The sequence below is a fragment of the Photinus pyralis genome, unplaced genomic scaffold (genome assembly GCF_008802855.1).
Source record: "Photinus pyralis isolate 1611_PpyrPB1 unplaced genomic scaffold, Ppyr1.3 Ppyr1.4_LG4, whole genome shotgun sequence".
Lineage (NCBI taxonomy): Eukaryota > Metazoa > Arthropoda > Insecta > Coleoptera > Lampyridae > Photinus > Photinus pyralis.
In genome coordinates, this window is record NW_022170511.1 from 43,948,280 (window position 1) to 43,970,975 (window position 22,696).

The 22,696-nt window shown below is 36.2% G+C and overlaps 1 protein-coding gene and 2 long non-coding RNA genes across 5 annotated transcripts; 1 reads left to right on the forward strand and 2 right to left on the reverse strand.

Moving 5' to 3' along the window:
- Window positions 1–245: 245 nt before the first annotated feature.
- LOC116168478 lies at window positions 246–4,718 on the reverse strand. The gene is made up of 3 exons (XR_004144769.1): window positions 4,478–4,718; window positions 4,343–4,416; window positions 246–727 (listed from the first exon to the last, which is right to left on the reverse strand). It is a non-coding gene; the product is annotated as an uncharacterized LOC116168478 (long non-coding RNA).
- LOC116168477 (putative epidermal cell surface receptor) lies at window positions 4,264–18,205 on the forward strand. 3 transcript variants are annotated; one of them, XM_031484337.1, is made up of 10 exons: window positions 4,264–4,396; window positions 8,344–8,691; window positions 8,749–8,967; window positions 9,015–9,138; window positions 9,188–10,017; window positions 15,788–16,594; window positions 16,654–16,843; window positions 16,890–17,746; window positions 17,791–18,018; window positions 18,071–18,205. In XM_031484337.1, exons 1-10 carry the CDS (start codon window positions 4,360–4,362, stop codon window positions 18,076–18,078), a joined length of 3,648 nt encoding a protein of 1,215 aa, XP_031340197.1. In that variant the 5' UTR covers window positions 4,264–4,359; the 3' UTR covers window positions 18,079–18,205. The 3 variants fall into 3 exon arrangements, with proteins under 3 accessions (XP_031340197.1, XP_031340198.1, XP_031340199.1); XM_031484338.1 differs by lacking the exon at window positions 15,788–16,594; XM_031484339.1 differs by lacking the exon at window positions 15,788–16,594 and having other exon boundaries at window positions 16,681–16,843.
- An 881-nt stretch (window positions 18,206–19,086) lies between these two features.
- Window positions 19,087–19,702, reverse strand: LOC116169327. The gene is made up of 2 exons (XR_004144934.1): window positions 19,552–19,702; window positions 19,087–19,305 (listed from the first exon to the last, which is right to left on the reverse strand). It is a non-coding gene; the product is annotated as an uncharacterized LOC116169327 (long non-coding RNA).
- Between the last annotated feature and the right edge of the window lie 2,994 nt (window positions 19,703–22,696).

Consider the following 22,696-nt stretch of genomic DNA (forward strand, 5'->3'; position numbering starts at 1 on the left):
ATGAAGAAAATAAGCAAATAAATAACGAAAAAAATTACAATAAATGTTCGAAATGTCCTCCTTGACATTCTAAGCAATAATCTAACCGATTTCGTAATTAAATTGGACGGCGGTATTTTTAAAAATGTGACAGCTGTCAGTTGTATCTACTACTCATTTGAACTAATCAATAGATTGATGTGTTTTTTTAAAATCGAACATAGGGAAATTACATTGCATACAAACTCCTATGTTCGCATTTAAAAAAAATTCACTGTATGTGCGTCAAGGCGTAGCTGAATTCATCGTCGACGTCAACCTCGAGACCAGTGTATGCGTCTGTGACATCCAGGTGACGACGCCCACTCGTAGTACCTTCTTGTAGAATCCCGATGCGACTTTGGGGTCGATTTCCTTAGCATAAGCTGCTCGTAGGACTACAGAAACATCACGTGCTCTCGAGAGGATGGGCGGTGAAACTCAAGCAACGTGCCCAAGTAAATCGCGTGAAATAGTCCCCAATAGTGATGTCGTCGCCAGCACGATACGGTGGCATCGAGAACTATGGGTGCCGGGGTTAAGGAGATGATGTTCTGTCATTCCTGGTAAGAAGTTACCTTGTAGAATCACGGATAGTGGCAGCGATCATACCCGAAAGTGTTTGAAGAAGTTCCGCTGATAGCTCATGTTTATCTTTGTTGTTGTTTTTATGTATCCCACCTCTGACACCGCTGTTATGTTTGTGTACCTATTACAAAGAAATGAACTAAACTAAATATTCGGAGAATTTTACAGGTAGCTTACTTAAGCGCGAATTAAAACACACCCCACGGTTACATGCAGTTGGTTGCACTTGCGCAAATTCCCTGACGGTTTTCTCAGTGACGCAAACGTTTTTCACCAATAAAATAACTTTATACTACCAATCAGATTCCAGGACACGCAGAAATCAACTCAACGTGGAATAAATTTCCTGCTGATGTTACTAATAATGACTGAAAAAACATTTCTTTTCTTCCTACTGAACCATTCACGCCATTTCCCACGATTCACTGGTGCCTTGAGTTTTCAAACGCATTTACAAAGTCAGGATCGCAATCAAGGCTCACTCGCTCACGTACCACAACCAAAAAATTTACGAAATCCTACCAAATTATGAAACTATCCTTTATATTGATTGAAAAACAAATTCAACTCCGGACCCTACTGGATGAAACCTTACCTTGCCACACTTTGACTACCAAACTGATAAAAATAAATGTAGCGCGTTGGGATTAACCCCACTGACATTGCAAACAAAAAGCTGTACTTATGGGCGCCACTTCTCCAGATACCCATACAAGAAGTGTTGGAGCAGGAACCACCCGCACGCTGATTCTTACTGGTCTTCTACACAAAAACCCTTAAATATCGCCCGAATCCCCATACAACACGGTTCCAAATCTTGAAAGTAGTCCCCGACTTTGTCTCCTATTAGGTATAGGTACTACGATTTGTAAGACTACTATTGCTTAAAATCGCAACAATCGGAAAAGAAGCAATTGGTAAAAATAGAAGTCCCATCAATCCACAAATATCATTCGCCCTCCAACTCAAGCGCTAGAGTTGCGGCTGACGTGTTTAGTCGCCCCTGACGGCCCTCTGTCGTAGGGTTATTTCCACCCCTATACGGGTAAATTTATGAAGATCACACCACGGAATATCAATCTAATCTCTAAAAAAATAATAAACAATCAAGATAAGCGAACGGGCTCCCGTTACAACTTCATCAAAAACTTTTTTTAATTACTCCCTGATTCCTTGTCCCTGAAACTTACGTACCAACTCCATGTCATACTTACGCCAGATATTCTTACCGGGGCAGTTACTATATGCGCACATCGAACGTGAATTGTTTTCAATTCATTATTTTAATTTGTACCATCCCAATTTGATTTCGTGTGTATTTTTGGAAAGACCTTTAAAATGATGTGTTACTCTCTTTCGATAGAGACGGCATATTATAATTTTAAAATGGGGGTAGCTGGGCATGGCGCTATCCTTCCATAGAAATGGGGGTGTTTTTTTGTAATTTTTCTTTTGTTATCAAAATCACAAATCACAATCAATGGTTTTGTATCTAATTAAAAACCTGTGTAGGTACCTACCCATGGTATTGTACCTACCTATTTACTACCAGAATTGAATTCAATGTTACCAGCAAGAAATTACTACTTTCATCATCTACAGGGTGGTGCCATTCCAAAGCATCACTGATTTATAAAAATGTAATTTTTTATTTTGTGGATTTCTACGGTTTTGAAAAACGAAAAATTATAAGTGACCGTATGAACAGATGCAGTATTTTTTTTCTGAAATAAACGTATTTAGACTTTTGCTATAAAATAATTAGTGGAGCTAGTAATTGGCTATAAAGAAATTACCATTGAAATCCCTATTCTGAGTCGCGCTAGGCACCACCCGGTATAATGCTTCAATTTAGAAGAGGGTACTTAATATAAATGAAACGTCATAAAAAAAACCTCGAGGATATTTAGATCTTGCGCAAACTTGATCTTTGGCAAATAATTACATCCTTCATCCTTATTCTCAATACAGTCATCATAGCAATGACTCTTCAGTGTTGCGTATATCACGACTCTCGTATTTACCGTTGACGGCAACTTTCTACTATAAACTAAAAAGGCAGTTAGAGTTTATCCATGATTATGTTACAAAAACTATAGGTACTTCTCTCTACCATTTAATAAACGCCATTAAAGTTTATACCTCGTCTAATAAAGCAAGTCTACCATATACGAACGCAAAATAAATCCTGTTCTAAGTTTCGCTTCAGTATTTACAAACATACCATTACATTCGTTCGATGACCTGATTTAAGATTATTTTTCATCAACCTCTTCAAGCCACCTGCCAAATAAAAAAGTAATATTCACAACGAATATTAAAAAATATAGGTACTTCTATGGGTGCAGTTTACCATTAAAGGTTCATTTGATTGACTACTTGAATAAAGTTCGTTGGCATGGATTGTACTTTTAAAAAAAATTCCCTTAAAACGAAACAATAGCCGGTACACTTTTTTATGCATGCTGCTGGACATGTAGTCCATGCTTATTAATACCGCAGTATTTTAAATAACAATAAATTTCCGCTTTTACAACGATTTTGATAGCTTCATTTATAGCCTTTCCATTTCACCAAAACATGGTTTACTGCACGTCAATTTAGATGTGGGATCATTCAATGGAAACAATAAAAGTTGGATTATGTCATACGTGCCATTGCCCCTTAATTACTATTGTTACTTGTTAGTACCGTATAAATTAAGAAACCATCCGTATTTTGTTTTGTTAGTGCAATTCACGGAGACGCTATTAAAAAAACACACATTTTGCTAGAAATCAAATACAACTTGGAAAGTTGTCAAAGCAATGAATCTGCGTACTTTAAAACTAAACAGACAGATGCACATACAAGATTACACTTATCTAGAGCCGATCCTTCTTGTTTCAGTTACACTTATCTCTTGGATAACCACCTATATGCTTGTTACCATGGAAATTAACTGTCAGGTAGATTTAACGGTAACGTAGTAAGCCTGCTCTTAGTCATTTAATCTTCATAGTTGCCAAGAATACCTCATTTGACACCATGTACCCTTCCAGCACTCGCTAGACTTTAAAAACTAAACCATAGGCGCGTTAGGACATTACGAACCCTTTCTAATAATGTGGCACTCGACCCATCGTTCAATTAAAAATTATTGAAGGGATGGCACCCTTGCTTAGGGGGTAGACGTCAGGTTTGTAAATTGTTAAGTAAAAAATGTCCCCCTTCCAACCAAAATCGACCTGATTTTGCGTTTTTTTCCAAAAACAATTTCCTTACGAGTTATTCAGTCTGTTTCCTTTTCGTTGTGCCACCCTGCATAATAAAGTGAGTGTAGACTGTTTTCCATAGTTTCGGAGGGGGGGCTTGACCCTCCATAAATTGTTCCATATCACAACCCTTTTGAATTTTACTCAGTCCGCATATTTTGTCAGAAAAAAAAACATGAAAGAATCTAAATCCATTATCAATTATCGACTGTCGAATCCGTATTGATGGGCGCATAATAAGGGTTCTAATGAGTATTTTCATATTACTGACAACGGGGTTCAAAATTGGTTAGGTACATGAATGTGATTTGTAATGTGAGATAGCATGTAAGTGGTATTGAAAGCTGAACCCAATATAATAATTTTGGCGGCGAAAAAGCCGCGATGAAACGGGTAGCGGCGAATCGATAATTCGATAGTTCCTGCATTACCGCCCCACAATTTGGAATGTCCCCCACAACTCACCCAGCTAACTCACTTACCGGATGATGACTGCTGTATGTACTGGACTTGCGGACGTGGTGATCATATGCAAGGTAAGATCGTTGTTCTTAAGCTGAAAAATGTTAGCCGCTGTAAATAGTTGTATCTTGCTACATTGCTGGAAAAGTACTTACCTAAATTTTTTTAATGGAATATAATTCCTAAATTCTTACATAATTCTGTGGATATTTTTTGTATGCGCATTACAGAAAGTAGAAAGTACAATTTAATGCAGACCTTGATAGGTAGATACATATTCTTAACACTGAACCGCAAAGGGAATAGACCACAGACATTAGGCAGTGACCCATAGGACGCGGACAATGGGACGCCGACATTAGAACACAGACATCCAACCCAATCATCCATTTTATATTCAAGTGTAGCATTTTGTGAATGAAGTTAAATTTGATAACAAATTATTATCAGTGTATGATAAAAATGAAAGATATATATTTTATATGGGAATTTTTTAACAACTTATTTCCAAAATAAAGGCGAAAGTACAGGAATTAGCTAAATAATTTTTGTTTCATGCAAATGTAAAATTTGTACCCAGAATGCAATTATTGTGGAAACAAATTTCCAATTTTTCAATGTAAACGCCACCTTAATCAAGACAGCTAACCTTATGCTGTAAAACAAACGAAGTACGAAATTATTAATTATGTTGCTCTAATTGTTGATTTACTTATCTAGGTTTATAACCACGCTTGGGAGTGCAAGGTCATGTTCCAGATATCCAATTTACTACACGCAAAACTGGTTATTTCAAATAAGTTGAATTTAATGCATTAACAATAATAATTATGTATGAGGTTTGCATTATGTATTAGGTACGGTGGTGAATTTTAAGGTATAGGGGTATAGCACTGTGGCCAAAGTTTTACTAAACGCTAGAAAGAAGGGCACTGAAGAATAGACTCATGGTCTTCCAAAATTATTGGTTTCTACGTCAGAACCGAGGCTCAGGTGTTTGCCCCTGAATAATTATCCAACGAATGGTTTACATTGTTATCAATGGTCTTTCATGCCATAATCTAAGTTTAAGGGTAACCTACGCATCACGCGCCCACATGAATCATCAACCTGCGCCCTATCAGCAAAAGCATTTGATCGACAATGTAATCGAATTCTGTGCGTTTAGCAATTATAGCAAACTTGACTGCCTGAAACCGTGACACAATGTTTAGTAAATAAACCGATACAACGAAATATCGAGAAAGTTTAACAATTCTGAAAAAAAAATGGCACTTGGCCATATTACCGACAGGGTGTTGGCAATATGGCCATGGTCTAATTCGTATGCTATATCACATTATAGACGATATTTTCATAACAAAAAGCAAAAAATCTCAAACAAACGAATTTTTATTAGGTATTTTGGTCACATTCAGGACAAAAAAATTTGGTATTTTATCTTTAGCTGTAAGGCCAAGACATTCTTCATGCATATACACGTTGCAAGCGACGCATACCCTCATATCGGAAACTCTATCTTCCTGGCATAACTTGCAATACCACGATTCCTTGATTTTTGCTTGTCTAGACTTTGCTCCACATACCCCGCAACCCCATACACAGACGGCGTGGCATGCTATAAATGAATGCAACATTATTCCAAACACACACACAAAGAATGTAGAGTAATATGGCCATGGCCATATTACTCTACATGTCAAGTGGCCATATTGCTAGACATAACCTATAATTTTGTTTTTATTATAATAATGGAATAAACACAAATATAGAATTAAAGCAAGTATACCGATACTTTCTAAAAGGTCTGAATATGAAATGTAATAAATAACAAAAAATTAGGAACTTACCTGTTTTAATTTTTTCACCTCTAGTAACGAGCGAAGATCTTATACGCACAGGTCCCGCCAAAATATTTTATTACAAGTGCTCATGTAACAACAGACAATTGACAAAAAGCGCCACCATGCATGTGTTTCTATCATATACTTATCATTTTTAAGGATACCTACTGACACCTATGGTTCAAGTGCCCAAATTATTGAAATACTATGCCCTGGCCATATTGCTGTACATGGCCATATTACCTGCATCTACCTTACAATTAAAAATTTTCTTCCTCTCTTAAATCTTTAAACCTTTTTTAAATGTTCGAAATATTTTATATAATATTTAAATAAAATCAATTGATACTAAAAAAAATACATCAAATTCATGTCTTGAGCATTGAGATAATTCTCTTAATCTTATTTCCAATGATCTTAGTGCATAAATAACGATTTTGACATGTTTTGATCAAAATTCATGTGGTCGCCAAAAATAGATCAAATTCATGTTTTGATCATTGAGATAATGCTCTTGGTCTTTTTCCCAACGTTCTTGGTGCATAAATAACGATTTTGATATGTTTTAATCAAAATTCACGTGGTCGCCAAAAATAGATCAAATTCATGTTTTGGTCATTGAGATAATGCTATTGGATCTTTTTCTCAACGATCTTGGTGCATAAATAAGGGTTTTGACTTATTTTGATCAAAATCCATGTGGCCTCAGAAAAATAATTTAACGTCTTTGAATCACACACATGCGGTTATCAAATGTGCACGTGATGTACTCTTTCAGCATCAAGATAATGCGTTTGAAACCTTTTAAAACTCTAAATTCATGTATAAAATATAATTTTGGCTACATTTTTCTCTAAAACTTTCGACCTATACCACAGAGAAGAGCTATATTGAATTATTACATCTGAGGGTCATAGGGAATAATCTAGCGATTGTCCGAACTCGATACATGACCTAGGGAATAAAATATCTTGATTTCTGTTATATTGAGCCCGGACATTTTCCTGTTCCCGATTCACTCGAAGTCGTATAACTTTTGTTAGTGTTGAAGCAGCTTCCTGAAAATCAATAGCGTCCGTTTAATGTCCAAAGTACCCGTACACCAAATTTCAACGCAATCGGCCACTTTTAAAAAGAGTTGGAGCGCACACGGACGGACGGACGGACGGACGAACGGACAATACAATACAAAACTATAAAGGACGTGAGGATCCTTAATAATTAGGTTATAAGCCATAAGGTAGTAGAGAGGGTAGTAGCATGCTATATTTATCGATTTTACCTTCTTGCTAGAAGACCGTTTTCTAGATTTTCGCTTTTAAAGTGTTGACATAATCAATGGATATATTTATTCCAGATGTCCCAATCGCCCTGTGTGAGTGCGCTCCTTTGACATATAAAGAATTATAACCGATCACGATAAGGAGTCGAGGAGAAGGAGTATGGTTGGTAGAAATTAATTTCTTTCATCGAGACCTTTCATTAGAGTAACCAGTGCCTCCCCACTGCCTCAATTTTGATAAAGGGTAAGAGAGAAAGGCGGTATGTTGCTTGAAAACAGTTCCTTTCAGTGAGACCTTTCATTAGAATACCATGAAGGGTAAAACGTGTGTTTAACCCCCCCCAATGTTACATGGCATCACTAGAGACCTACGTATGCACAATCTGAAACAATTCCCATAAAACGGCATTTTTGCAAATTTATTTGTAAAAAGGTAGCGTTTAATCTCACTCTGGTCGACTGGCTGCCTGGCTGCCAGCAAATGCGAGCCCGTACAAGAACGCTTCACGCTTGTAGGAAGACGAGGAGTTTCACTTATTTTCGTACATACACATAGTGCGTTTTATGACCTTTCGGACGCTACAGTTACTCGCCTTAAGGCGAAAACCTTTTTTCCCAGGTTTTTTCCTTTTTTCTTTTTTTTTCTCTGCAAAGGGCGTTTTAAATTTCGTTAGAAGTTCTTTCCAAACATATACCACACGTCAGCTCTCGTAATTGTAGTCTATGTGTAATGTGTTATATACTTCTGACTAAGTAAACTTCAATCGTCTGCAACTGGTCTGTAAATGCGATCGATTATCGCTTTACACTATGGACTCAAATCTGTTTTTTTTTTGTAAACATTTTTCTTATTTTTTTATGCTAGCCACTAATTTGCATATTTTTTTCATTTCAGATCACTTAGAAGAAGCCGAAATAGTCACGTACACAGCACAACCTTTACCGAAACCATCATCAATGAGTATGATGACAGAAGACCACGAAGAACATTATTTACACAAATTAACCCGAAATGAATCCCTGCCAACAACAGTTAGCGAATCTAACGAAGCTACAACAAGGAGTAGTACCGCAGACCACCATAAAGGGCGATCGTTAAATTTTAGCCTTCACGATCATAGCAAAGATAATCAGCTGATGGGAAAATCGTCGGGCAAGACGTTTGATTTGAGCGACGTTAGTATGGACGACGAAGATGACCAAATGGAAATAATGCCCAAGAATCCGGAAAAAGTTAAAGTTGGTATGACTACACCTTAAGTGAATTCTAGTTAATTCTTTATGTTAAACATTCGTACAGGCACTTTTTGCACACTCAATGGTTTAACGTATGACAATGGAGAAAAATTAGAAAACGGCTGTGATTCCATATGTACCTGTACAAATGGAAAAATGAGCTGTACGGGCAGGTGCTTGACACCCTTGGTCAAAAAAGGTGCAAAAGAGAATGATCCCATGTGCGTAGAGAAACCGGTCGACGATCCCTGTTGCGCAAGTTTGATGTGCGACAAAGATAAAGGTAATTTGATTTAATCTCGTACCAAAATGTGAATGGTATTCTTTCAGTAAGTCACTCACAAAAAACCTGTACATACAAGAGTAGAATGTATCAAAAAGGCGAAAGAATTGAAGATGGTTGTGATTCTCTTTGTACATGCCATTCTGCAGGAAACGTCACATGTGAACCAAGGTAGATGTAGGTATTTTTTGAACATCGCTAATTTGGGTTTCTTCACTAGATGCAAAGGTGTTGGTAAGAATTCTGATCACTGTGTGGAAGTTCCGGATCCCGCTGATCACTGTTGCAAAAAGGTACTTTGTGATGTAACACTGAATGATCACGAACCGGAAAAAGATGTAGACGAACCAAAAATCAAAATTATTGCAGTAAAACCAATAAATAGTACTACTATCAAAATAGATTTTGAACCCGATTCTAGGAAGAATTATAGTACTATTGCTGTGGAGGGCAGTTTAAACAAAAGCGTTTGGATTCCACTCCAATTGTCCACAAACGGAATGGCTAACGCAAAAAATTCAAAATACATTAGATTGAAAAATCACAATGACATATTTGAAATACCAAACACGTTAAATTGCGAATACAAAGGCCACAACCTCAAGCTTAATGAAGAATACAATGACAATTGCACATCCCTTTGTGTTTGTCGCGAGAGTGGCGTTCAATGCCTCACAATGGAGTGCCCGACATATTTTGGCGTAGACGTAATTAATCCGAATTGCATAGAGTGGGAATCCGAACCGCCGAATTTTGTTCCCTCGCCCCCAGATTGCTGTCCGAAGTCTGTGGTGTGCAAAAATAACGGAAGCTGTCTCTATAAGGGGGAAATGTACAACAATTGGCAACAAGTTCCAACGAATATTACGGGCTGCGAAAAGCGTTGTTATTGTGAAATGGGGAATGTTGAATGTCAAAATGTTTGCCCACCAGTTCCTGCATTACCGCCCCACAATTTGGGATGTCCCCCACAACTCGCCCAGCTAACTCACTTACCGGATGATGACTGCTGTATGTATTGGACTTGCGGACGTGGTGATCATATGCAAGGTAAGATCGTTGTTCATAAGCTGAAAAATACAGGGTGACAATTTGAAAACTTACCACCCCCCATATCTTAGTAAATAAACGAGATATTTAAAAAAATCAAAATCCGTTTCGGTAATTCGGAAGGGGGAATCACAATGACATAGTTGGCGACGCACCCCCTCACACCCCCTGCGCCCTAGCCACCCCAACTTTTAAATCTTAAATAGTGACCCCCCATGTGTGATACGTCGTTGGAAAGCTCTGAAAAAATGCTTTCCAACCATACCAAATAGCATTACATTTAGGTTAGTAATTATCGTGCAAATCAAAAAATAAGCATGGAAAATCGTATTTAACTTCAACTTCCAAAGCCGACTTGACAGCAACTCATTTTTGATCGCCAGTTATAATCTATTCTCAAACTCTTGTCGAACCTTTTCAAATGTTGGTTTTGCAATATTTCGACATTCTTGAATTATTCTCTGTCTTAGTTCGTCTATGTTCGCCGGTTGCGTTTTAAATACGACAGATTTCAAATGTATCATATTAGTTTATTTTTTGATTGCACGATAATTACTAACCTAAATGTAATGCTATTTGGTATGGTTGGAAAGCATTTTTTCAGAGCTTTCCAACGACGTATCACACATGGGGGTCACTATTTAAGATTTAAAAGTTGGGGTGGCTGGGGCGCAGGGGGTTGGAGGGGGTGCGTCGCCAACTATGTCATTGTGATTCCCCCACCGAATTACCGAAACGGATTTTGATTTTTTTAAATATCTCGTTTATTTACTAAGATATGGGGGGTGGTAAGTTTTCAAATTGTCACCCTGTATGTTAGCCGCTGTAAATAGTTGTATCTTGCTACATTGCTGGAAAAGTACTTACCTAAATTTGTTTTAATGAAATATAATTCCTAATAAATCGGTTAAAATTTTGATCATTCTCGTTCGTGGATTTCGTGCTAGCTCCCCTACTATAAAGTTGCCTAACTAGCGTATATCGCCGATTAACCTGTTAATTGATTCTTACATAATTCTGTGGATATTTTTGTATGCGCATTACAGAAAGTAGAAAGTACAATGTAATGCAGACCTTGATAGGTAGGTACATATTCTTAACACTGACCAGCAAAGGGAATAGACCGCAGACATTACGCCGTGAACCATAGAACGCGGACATCCAATCCAATCATCCATTTTATTTCCAAGTGTAGCATTGGGGGGGAGGGGGGTAATTTTGGATTAAATTAAATGACTCCGTAGTGGAGATGAGGATTTTCATGATGCTCTAAAAAAGACTTTCGGATTTTCGGACTTTACGGAGCTTTATAGCAGTGTTAGCAAAGAGTAACCATAATGTACTCTTTGGTGTTAGCACACTGTTACTAAAAATTGAAATTGAAGTTGTAGTTTAAGTTTCAAATTTAAAATATAAAATAAAATTAAATTAAAAAAATTACAAACTTAATAAATTGAAATAAAAACTAAGATTAAAAAAATAAAGTTAAAATTGAAATTGAAATAAATTTAAAAAACAACAAAATATATACCTACATCTCTTACTCATGTGCCAAAAAGAGCAACACGCACTATTAGTAGAATTGGCTACATAGTCGGAAGGTCGGGTGTTCGAATCTGGGCTGAGGTAAGAATTGTTTATCTGTGATAGAGATAGGAATTTCCTTAGATCAGTTTCGAGCATTCTGTTGGCTACTTATCGAATTTGGTTTTCCTAATTCATAAGGTAAATACCATACAATACTAAAAGGCATTATACGGGTCACTCTGTAATTGAGCAAAAAGCCTGTTGATGGCCCAGAACAAGACTCTCTATAATGGCTCCTGTTAACACTGACAGATTGACATTAATTAAAAGTTCTATATAAGAATTGAAATTTTATATTAATATACGATTTCGGGTAAACTTTAATACATAATTCATCAGTAAAATCACAATAGTTGACTCGGAAATTAACGTACTCGGCCTCATGGAGCCTCGTACTACAAAATTTCCTCGCCAGTAATGCGTTATTTTCCTGACGTTTATGTAAATAAATAATCAGCCCTGTGATGTATCAGAAACGTCAAACTTAACGTGCAGGTTATCTGCCCACAAACGTTATTTTGCGATACGCAAAATGACGTTTTTGACAGATAACCTGCACGTTAGTGACACTGATACGTCACAGGGCTGATTGACATGAAGTGCGATTTGAGCGACATTACATTGTATTTTTTAAATATCTTTTTTGATATGACTAATATTGAAAAAACCACACATTATATGTCGCGGCCGTTAAAACTTAAAACTAGTATTCGTCGGCCTCAAGTCACGTACTTCTACGTAATAGTTATTTACATAATAAGTCATGAAAGTGGTCGTTTACATGACGCGGAGGCTTATTGAAAAGTACGAGGACGCGTCCGAGTATCTCTTTAATGCCTCCAAGTCAGGTGAACTCACTTTCATGACGTATTATCATGTAGATAACTTTTCCAAATTAAATTATTCATATATGTGAAATTTTGATACCTAATCACTTTATTTAATTGTTTCCATAGAGATTTCAAATAAATTAAAACCATCAGTGTCATTTTGAATGCAGCTTGCAGTTTATGCTTTGTACTTTCAACTATACAGTCTTATAACTAGGTACAAAAGCAGGTATCAGTGAAGAAGGGTACCTACGCGAGACGTTGTTATAATGTGTAGCGGAAGCTGCGGCCGCCGTAGTGCAATATTCGCTCCCGACAAAGTCAAGAAGGAGGTACGAAAAGGCGTACAAACCTTTTCATGACTGGCGCAAAACTAAAGGAATAATTACTTCCACACATATTCCATTAATTGTTAATAATTAAAAAACCATTATCCTTTGTGTAGGTATATTAATATTTAAAAATATCTATAACCTCATAGTCTGCATTATAATTATCCAATCGTTGATTGAATAACTTATTCAATGAACGATCTAATTGTTATTTTACATGTACTAGGACTGCAATGGGGGCCAGGCAAAAATAATACAGTACTAGTCAGGTAAAGATAAACTTTCTAATGTCCAAATAGCCCTGAAATTTAGATTTTCTTCACGGTTTCAGATAAACTAAATTACATTTGACAGTTTCTGAAAAAAATTCTTTATTTTTAATTTACAGACGCTTTCTAAAATGCATAGAAGAGAAGTACATAATTTGAATTAATTTTCACCCTTTTAAAGTTTTACCTGAAACCATCAAGAAAATCTAAATTTCAGGGCTATTTTAACATTAGAAAGTTGATCTTGACCTGACTAGTACTGTAATATTTTTGCCTGACTCTCATTACAGTCCTAGTACATGTAAAATAACAATTAGATCGTTCATTGAATAAGTTTTGCGCCAGTCATTAAAAGGTTTGTACGCCCTTTCGTACCTCTTTCTTGACTTTGTGGGGAGCGAATATTGCACTGCAGCGGCCGCAGCTTCGGCTTCATTATAACAACGTCTCGCGTAGGTACTCTTCTTCACTGATACCTGCTTTTGTAGGTACCTATAGTTATAAAGACTGTATAGTTGAAAAGTACAAAGCATATACTGCAAACTGCATTAAAAATGACACTGATTGTTTTAATTTATTTGAAATCTCTATGGAAACAATTAAATAAAGTGATTTTAGCATGCGTGATTAGGTATCAAAATTTCGCACATAATATGAATAATTTAATTCGGAAAAGTTATCTACATGTTGCGGTTTCAGGTAATAGTATATTTCATTAGGAGTCCGGAAAGCAGGCTTTTTCCGTGCGCGCGTGGCAAATTCCCGTGTGAGGCGTATCCGAACACGGGAAGTCATGCAACCACGGAAAAAGCATTTCTGGACGTGTAATGAACGATATTTTTTATTATACTTCTTTTAAATCGATAACAAAAAACAACAAACTCGCTAACATTTTTATTTTCTGACAGTTATAGAAAATGCGTTTTCATGGTTACTCTCAAATCATCTCAAAGGCGATTTGTTTAATTAGTTTATTTTAGATAAAGTTGACGAAACGTCAAAAAATGTCACAAATTCTCAAAGAAGTTTATCTAAATATTCAAACATCTAGGTACGAATTAAAACGCAAAATACTTACATATGAAACATTACAACGCATATAGATTTTCTGAAAATTAGTTTTCTTGCCTGTAAATTTGTATTTTAAAGCAATATTTTGGGTATTTATATTCAGCGCACGGAAAGAATCAAAGGCGCCGGGAATAGTTATTTACCTAACAAGTTCGGTAAGTTAATTTTCCCGCATGAGCACTTTGTTTGCAGCACGACCGTAGGGAGTGCTGCATTTAGTGCGAATGCGGGAAAATTCTTTCCGAAAGAGTTAGGTACAATATTTTTTGTAACGAATTGCGTAAAAAAAGGTCAAAATTAATAAGTTTTGTAAATTAGTTTTTTTTTAATCATGAGTTGGTAACACAATCATATGTTTGGTTGGTAACATAATTTTGTAACTACCATTGCACTGGTCACATTTAAAACTTTCACATCTTTGGTTAATACATATTTTGCCTTTGCAATGAGTGCTACTACTGGTCACGGCATTGCATCGTTTGCACTAAATATCCTTGGAAGTCTTCAATGTTAAGAAATATGCTTTGAAAAGAGTGCTCTTATTGGTCGCGTAAGTGTACTGATCGTATTTAATATTCCCAGAAGACATGTGTGAAGAAATGTGTTCTCAAATTTGATTTATCTTGAGTTGCGTAAATACACTCGTTACATTTAAAATCCTGCATATGCGAATAGTTGCAGAATATCACAGGTCACATTTTAAGACGTTTTAACAATAAATTTTACTTTTTCTTGAGTTCCAATTCTGAAAAATAATTTGATTGCGTTATAAGTTCTTGTTTATATATTTACGTAAAACTTAGTGTACGTCTGTTTCCGATTAATCGCACTAAATACCCTCAACCAACGGTTTAATTGATTTTACAGCAGATGACAGTTAACCATGACATGACGTTCGTTGACTTCAATAAGTACTACCAACCGAAGAACGCGCATAACCCCTTCTCTCCAGCGGAAACTAAAAAACACCGCGATGCGGGAAAGTCGTTTTCCCGTGCATCGAGGATGCTTGGAAACATTATCTTTCCATTCAATGAGTACAAAAAGGTTTTTCCGTGCCCTAGCCTGGAAAAGGCCAGATACCATTATTTCTAATACAGGTGTAAATAAGGTGATTTCAATGAAGTATAATAAAAAATTTCATACATAATACTTCATGAAAGTGAGTCCGCCTGACTTGGAGGCATTAAAGAGATACTCAGCGTACCTCGTACTTTTCAATAAGCCTCCGCGTTATGTAAACGACCACTTTCATGACTTATTATGTAAATAACTATAATTCAATACCTAAAACACATTCGGCTAATCTAAATTACAATTATCAATTATCACATAATATTATCTGCCGTCACTTTGGCAGGTCTCTCCGTTTTTTTCCACTCCAAAATCCCAATGCTTCTTCACGTTGGAAAAGAGGGTTTACATTCTTGGGCCTGCATACCTAAATACAACTAGCCATCTTTAAACTGTACTTACCTAACATACAATACAAACCAGCAAAGTAGCAAGAACGCCTTTCATATTCCTACATAAACTGTTGATCCCGAACGCATTTTTGTTTGTATTTAGCTTTTAATTAACCTGGTTGTATGCAAATAAAATGTATGGGTAACAAATTAACTAACTGTACATAGAGGTCTTTGGTGTTACTTGCACATAGAGTGAAACCTTTGTATTGCAGGAACTAAGTATAACGAATCTGTGGAAGAGCACGAAGGCGAATTTCAGAATCCAGAATTAACAACGCCTTCTGATCCCCTTAATTTAATCCCCGACCATTCACCCTCAAAAATATTAGGCCCACTAGTTGTATATACAAACAAAGACTCTAATACAAATCCTGACCTTAATATTTTGCCCAATATAACGGTAGATGAAAATCCATATTACACTAAAGAGTACAAAAAGGAATACGATCACGGTATGAAAAATCATGGTGCAGTAAATGACAAACATTACGAACCAGTCAAAAAGAAAGAACATGGCGGTGGCAGTTTGAAAGATCTGCCATTGCTTGGATCACATAATGAATCTAAACATTTAAACAAAAATAAACCTAGCAAGACCTCGGTTACACCGAAACGTGAACCACCAAATGCATTTTTACCAACCCCCTTCATACCACAACATCCACAAACCACACCAGTTACACCTCACATTGCCGTGCACGGAAAAGGAGATCCGGATGAACTATTGCAATTCATTAACGACCACCCGGAATTAATTAATAATTATCCATCCGGATCCGTTTTTGAAGTTCATGATATTCCACATGCAAACAACCCGGCCATTTCCTATCCACATAGTCCACAACATCTGGGAATTAATTTAAATCCTCAGTTAAATGTTGAAAACATATTGCAACAGATACATAAGCACCCACAGCCGTTTTTACCTTTTGCTCAATCTCCCCCGTCCAATGGGCACCTACTAATGACATCACCGAACGGTTTAGGTATTCCAACACAACAAAATTTGTCACAACCAGGTTGGTTAGAAGACCTTACCATACGTAACTTTATATATGTACTCGCCTTTTTCTATTAGGGATTAATAACGGCCAAATCTTCCCAGGAGGATATTATAATGTGCCACCAGGATTCCAACAGCCTCAAGATGAGGTTAACATACATACGTTAGAGGCTGTAGATGCGCATACGATTAGGTTAGGATTTTCGGTTCCATCCATAATAGTGGGATTACATGGACGAATAGACATTCGATACACGTCGAAAGAGTAAATATCTTCCACATTTCCATTCGATATTAATGATCTATTGTAGCAATAACGATCCAAACACTTGGCAGTCGCAAGTATTTTCACCACCAAATGATCTAATCGAAACGGCACAACTGGAAGTAGATCTTACTGGGTTAAAAGAAGACACCGAATATAAATTGAAAATAATCGTGACCTTGAGAGACTTGCATAATACGCCATCTAGCCGTGTATACACAGTACGAACGTTGCAGGACGCCCCGCCCACTTTACCACCTTCCATACCCATCGAGCCCAATTTGGTGGTGACTGATGTAAATTCTACATGGGTAAACATAGCCTGGAGAAAATTCTCGGATAAGGAACTTCAATTCGTCGACGGTGTTCAGATACGCTACCGGGAAATAGACGGGAAAATTTACGCGGCGACCCCCTTAATTCACCGAGCTGTAACCAGTTACATGTTAGAGAATTTAAAACCGACAACCAAATACGAAGCCGGAATTTTCTTTATTCCCTTCCCGGGACAACTCACCGAACTGCACTCTGAAAATATGATCCATTTTACAACTGCAAACGAATTGGATAGCTATGGATTTAATGTAACATTGGAAGTCGGTTTAGTAAAATCGACAAGTGTAGAAATCACTTGGTCTGGCGTACCCTACCCAGAAGATAAATACGTTAATATTTATCGTGCCATTTATCAAAGTGATTCAGGTAAAGGAGATTTCAGCACATTTAAGATGGCGAAGCGCGATTCACCTCCAAAGGCTACTATTATGGACCTAAAACCTGGAATCCGCTACAGACTTTGGTTAGAAATATACCTGACAAATGGGCGGATAAAAACCAGTAATGTACAAGACTTCGTAACGAAACCAAGGTCTGCCCCCACCCTAAGTGCGTCAACCCAGCAAGGTAAACCTAACATATTTGATGCCATTTATTTATCTCTCTTCTAGGAAAATTGGAATCTGAAGAATTATCTCCTCACAAAGGAGATTACTACGGGCCCCTAGTCATTGTGGCGATATTAGCTGCAATAGCAATTATAAGCACACTAATACTTTTGTTAATATTAGTTAAGCGACACAACCAAAATAAGGCGGCTATTACATCTCCTCCGAGAGTTACACAGTCTGCCTATGATAACCCAACGTACAAAGTTGAAATTCAACAGGAAACTATGAGTAAGTTCCTTACAAATCACTAATAACATACCTAGCAAATTTTTTGTTACAGATTTATGATAAATACAAAGAACTGCAGTGTAAATATTTATTAATACTAAAAGTGAACAAATGTTACTAGCTGTTAAATAATGTAAAATGTAATTATATTTTAATTTGTAAATGTGAAGTAAAATAGTGTTTCTAATTTTGCGATTTTATTATGTACCAACCAACCAAATTATAGTAGGTATTTTAGAACTAGGATAAAAGGGATAGAGGGCGTAAAAATCGCCAATAAAAACATCAAAGAAGGACGAAGATAAAATAGTAAATTCCTGAGAATGGCAAATGCAACCTCAAATAACCAAAGAGAAAAATGCATTACAACAAAAAAGATCTCATGTAGACAATAGAGAAGGAAAGAAGGAAGAATTGTAATCAGTGGGTCACAAATAGATGGGTAAGATGGGGTATAATAAGGAGATAATAATAGAGGAAAGGATGCAAATATGGGCTACCCATTTTATTTTTGCTTATAAAAAAAAAAATAAACATTCTATTTTAATTCCAAAGGTACCTAAGGATAACTATATTAATTAGTTACAACATATCCTAAGTGCAGATTGATTAAAGAAAAATAAATATTCACTAATGCGAAAATAATGAAAAATTGAATTTTTGCGACTTTTGAATAATGGTCCTAAATATGGGCTACCCCGAAAAATGCGTAATAAATGTGTGAAAAAGAGATTTTTATTTTTTTTTATTTAGGAAAACATTACTTACAAAAATCACAAACATACTCGTCTGTTTCGGCCCCAGCGCACTCGTTATGGGCCCACAAATTGCACATGAGGCACTTGATCCATATCTCACCCTGGTTATCATCTGCAAAAGGTGCTTCGCAAAACATACAGGTCACGTCAGCTGCGTCTTGTGGAGACTGGGTATTAGGAAACTCATTGTAATCACTATCATCATCTGCAGGCACATATTCCTCCTCTTCCTCGGTACTAGAATCAGATTCCTTCTTTTTGTTCTTTGTGGCTTTTGTAACTTGCTTATGTTTTCCTTTTTTTATTCCTTTTCCTTTTCTGTTTTCTTTGTCTTCTTCTGTACCTTTTTGTTTCCCTTTGACTTTGTTGAGCGACTGGATCAATTCATTTTTGTACGGTGAAGCGGTTATTACTGAACACTTTTAGCGTACCCATTTCATGCTGCCTGACAGCTATTATCGCACGTTCCATATCTTTTTCATCCCATTGTTTTCTTTTTTTCGCTTCTTTCAGCTCTTGTCTTGACATCCTGAAGTAATTCAAGTGCATTTTACATGTATCTAAATATGGGCCACTAGCCCATAATCAAAACCGAAGCATAGCCCATATTGCAAACATGCTCGCGCTACACAACAAACGAGGTTATTTTTAAAAGTTGTCAATTTGAAGAAAACTAATTAGCATACATCAAAGGCTGATTATAGGGCTTCAATGTGACGCAGACGTTTTTTTGACATTATTGTTTATTTTCAAGTACTAGAATTTATAAACTTACCCGAAAAAGTTTTGACACTCACAGTAACTGACAAACATTTATTATAAAGTGTGAAACATCTACCACTGTGGCGCCATCGCTACGGTGACAATTTTACTTCACCAATTACCGTTTGCAATAGTCAGATGAAGAAATCTGCATCGAATAGCTGAGAAACGTATCTAGCCCATATTACAAGACCAGCCCATATTTGCACCCTTTCCTCTATGGAAAAGGGTCAAAAGGGAGAAGGATAGAGTTTAAGGACAATGACTATATATTTAATACAAACGGCAAAAGTTTGCGGAATAAATAGGTACAATACGTAGGTAACAACAGGAAACAAAGCGGCACTTTTGGGCGATAAAAAGAGGTAGTTGTGAAAAGTACCTACAACGAATCAAAATAATAGAAGTCACGTCAGCAGCAAAACAAAAAAAGCAGGGAAAGGATGAAGAAAGGTAAAAAAGTAAAAGTATTTCACACAATAGAAGAACAAGTGAAAAGCTAAACATAGGAAAGCAGGGAATAGCAAAGTCAACTCTCAACTCAAATCTTCAATAAAGGTTAAAACACGGAATACCAGAGCAAGATCGAAAGACTGGGAAGTATACCCATACCTTACCATCAATGTTCAAAAAGGGATACCTAGAATTACTTACACAAGCGAATTTGCTTTTTAAGCCCACTAGTGAAAACACATGAACGAGGAGTTAAGGTATAGGCATTGAGTATTGATAGCATTAAATAAGAAGAACGCATATCGAATGCAATCAACTAGACGCAATATGGATCTGCGGATTTGCAGGCGAGGAAAAGGAGCTAACGAGCGATCAAAAATTAGTTGCTGTCGAGTCGCCTTTGGAATTTTAAGTTAAGTATGATTTTCCATGTAAACAAAAATTCCAAAGGTCACTCGACACCAACTCATTTTTGATCGCATGGTACAAGACTACGTCAATGTATGGGAGAAAGAGCAAATTAAAAGAAAGAGAAAGTATAATGCATTTAGGATTTTAGGTATGCAAGTATCTGAGAGCGTAATGAATAAAAATAATGAGCTACACAGCAAGAATATACAATCGTTCATTGAAAATGAGATAAGCAAAAAAAAAGTGACTATACACAGGGTGTTTCTAAATATGATGTAACTACGGAAGAGACTAATTCTTTGGTCTATTTTATGATAAAGTTTATATAAACATAGATCCGCAAAAGCTTCGTTATCAATCTACAGGGTGTTACAATTTCAAGATTTGTCTTTATATCGCCTGCGGTTTTTAAGATATTTCGCTCATATTTTAAATACAAGTTACGCTGAAAGACTTACATCATTGGTCATATAAAGTGAGAATATACAGGGGTTTTTTTAGGAATCATGTTCAATTTTCTAACCCTGATCTTTTTTTCGATGCACCACTGGTAGAATGTGAAACAAGACGTGTTTGGACTGAATTGCAATCGTTTTAAATTTTTTGGAACGATATCAAATGCATAAATCCTTAAACGTCATTTTACAGTTTTAATTGCTGCCCAATAGAGGGCGCTTTTAAGGGTGGAATTCATAGATTAACTTAAGTTATGTTCAGTTGCACCAGAGTAATTTACTCTATGGTTGCACCAACAAAATCAAACCTTGCTTAAGTCGAACTTAAAATCTATGGTAACGATTGTTTAAGACAATATGGTATTTAAGTTATGCTTAACTTTAAGGCATACTGACGGACGTTTGCACCAACAAATTTAAGTAGACTTAGCTTAAGCGTGACTTAAAAGCTATGGCAACGAATATTGATACAATGGTTGCCATGGGTTTTAAGTAGGGATGGGCGATAACTGTTTTCACCTATCGATAAGTATCGGGTACTTACCTATCGATATATTTTACTTATCGATATGCCGATAATTATCGAAATATCGATAGTTATCGATATTTCGATAGTTATCGATATATCGATAGTTATCGATATATGATTACTATCGATAGGTATCGATATGTCGATAGTTATCGATATATCGATATGTCGATAGTTATCAATATGTCGATAGTTATCGCTAGGGATGGGCGATAACTGTTTTCACCTATCGATATAAGTATCGGGTACTTACCTATCGATATATTTTACTTATCGATATGCCGATAATTATCGAAATATCGATGGTTATCGATATATCGATACCTATCGATATGTCGATAGTTATCGATCGATATGTCGATAGTTATCGATATATCAATAGTTATCGATTTGTCTATCGATATATCGATAGTTATCGATATTTCGATAGTTATCGATATATGAATACTATCGATAGGTATCGATATATCGATAGTTATCGCTAGGGATGGGCGATAACTGTTTTCACCTATCGATATAAGTATCTGGTAGTTACCTATCGATATATTTTACTTATTGATATGCCGATAATTATCAAAATATCAATGGTTATCGATACACCGATAACTATCGAAAGATCGATAACTGTCGCTATATCGATAAGTATCGGTATATCGATAGTTCTCGTTATGGCGATAGTTTTTAATATATAGGTATCGATATAATATTACCGATAATTTTTTTGAAAGCGTGTCTAAAAACTGCATGAGTTTACTTTTATATTTTGGCAAAAGAGCCCGACAAGACAAGAGGGCTCTTTTAACAAAATATGAAAATAACCGAATGCAGTTCTTGCAACTTTATTGGAGTTACCAGATTAACTTGTGCAATTATCGCACATTATTATAGTTTCTACAATGCAATTACCGCTGTAATTAAGCGGTAATTGCACATCTCATTTGAGAGAAATATTCGACGTATCGATAGTTATCGACAGGGATAGTTATCTTATCGAGTTTTATTAATAAAATCCATTTTCCGGTTTATTCTCGTGTAAAGTGACTAGGTATTAATAGTTACTCGACGTTTCTTTGCTACCTTTATCAAGAGTTTTTTGTTAGATTTCGTAAATGTCAATCAATTGAAACTGTATATCTAAATTTGAAGTGTTCTTAGCTTTCTCTGTTTTTTTGTGACTGGTCCTCTGTAACCATCAGTCAGATACCGATACATAGACCATGATTACACCCTTTGATTGTCTTCTTTATTTTACCTAAAGAGTAGCCATTTTGATGCAACATTTTGTTCAAGTTTTTGAAGTGCTTCTTTTT

What these genes read in the sequence shown, in the direction of transcription:
- LOC116168477 (XM_031484337.1), top strand. Translation starts at nt 4,360, where the DNA reads ATGTACTGGACTTGCGGACGTGGTGATCATATGCAAG. An exon ending in ACAAAATTTGTCACAACCAG is followed by an intron (nt 16,595 to 16,653) that starts GTTGGTTAGAAG and finishes TTTTTCTATTAG; the next exon opens with GGATTAATAACGGCCAAATC. An exon ending in ATTCGATACACGTCGAAAGA is followed by an intron (nt 16,844 to 16,889) that starts GTAAATATCTTC and finishes GATCTATTGTAG; the next exon opens with CAATAACGATCCAAACACTT.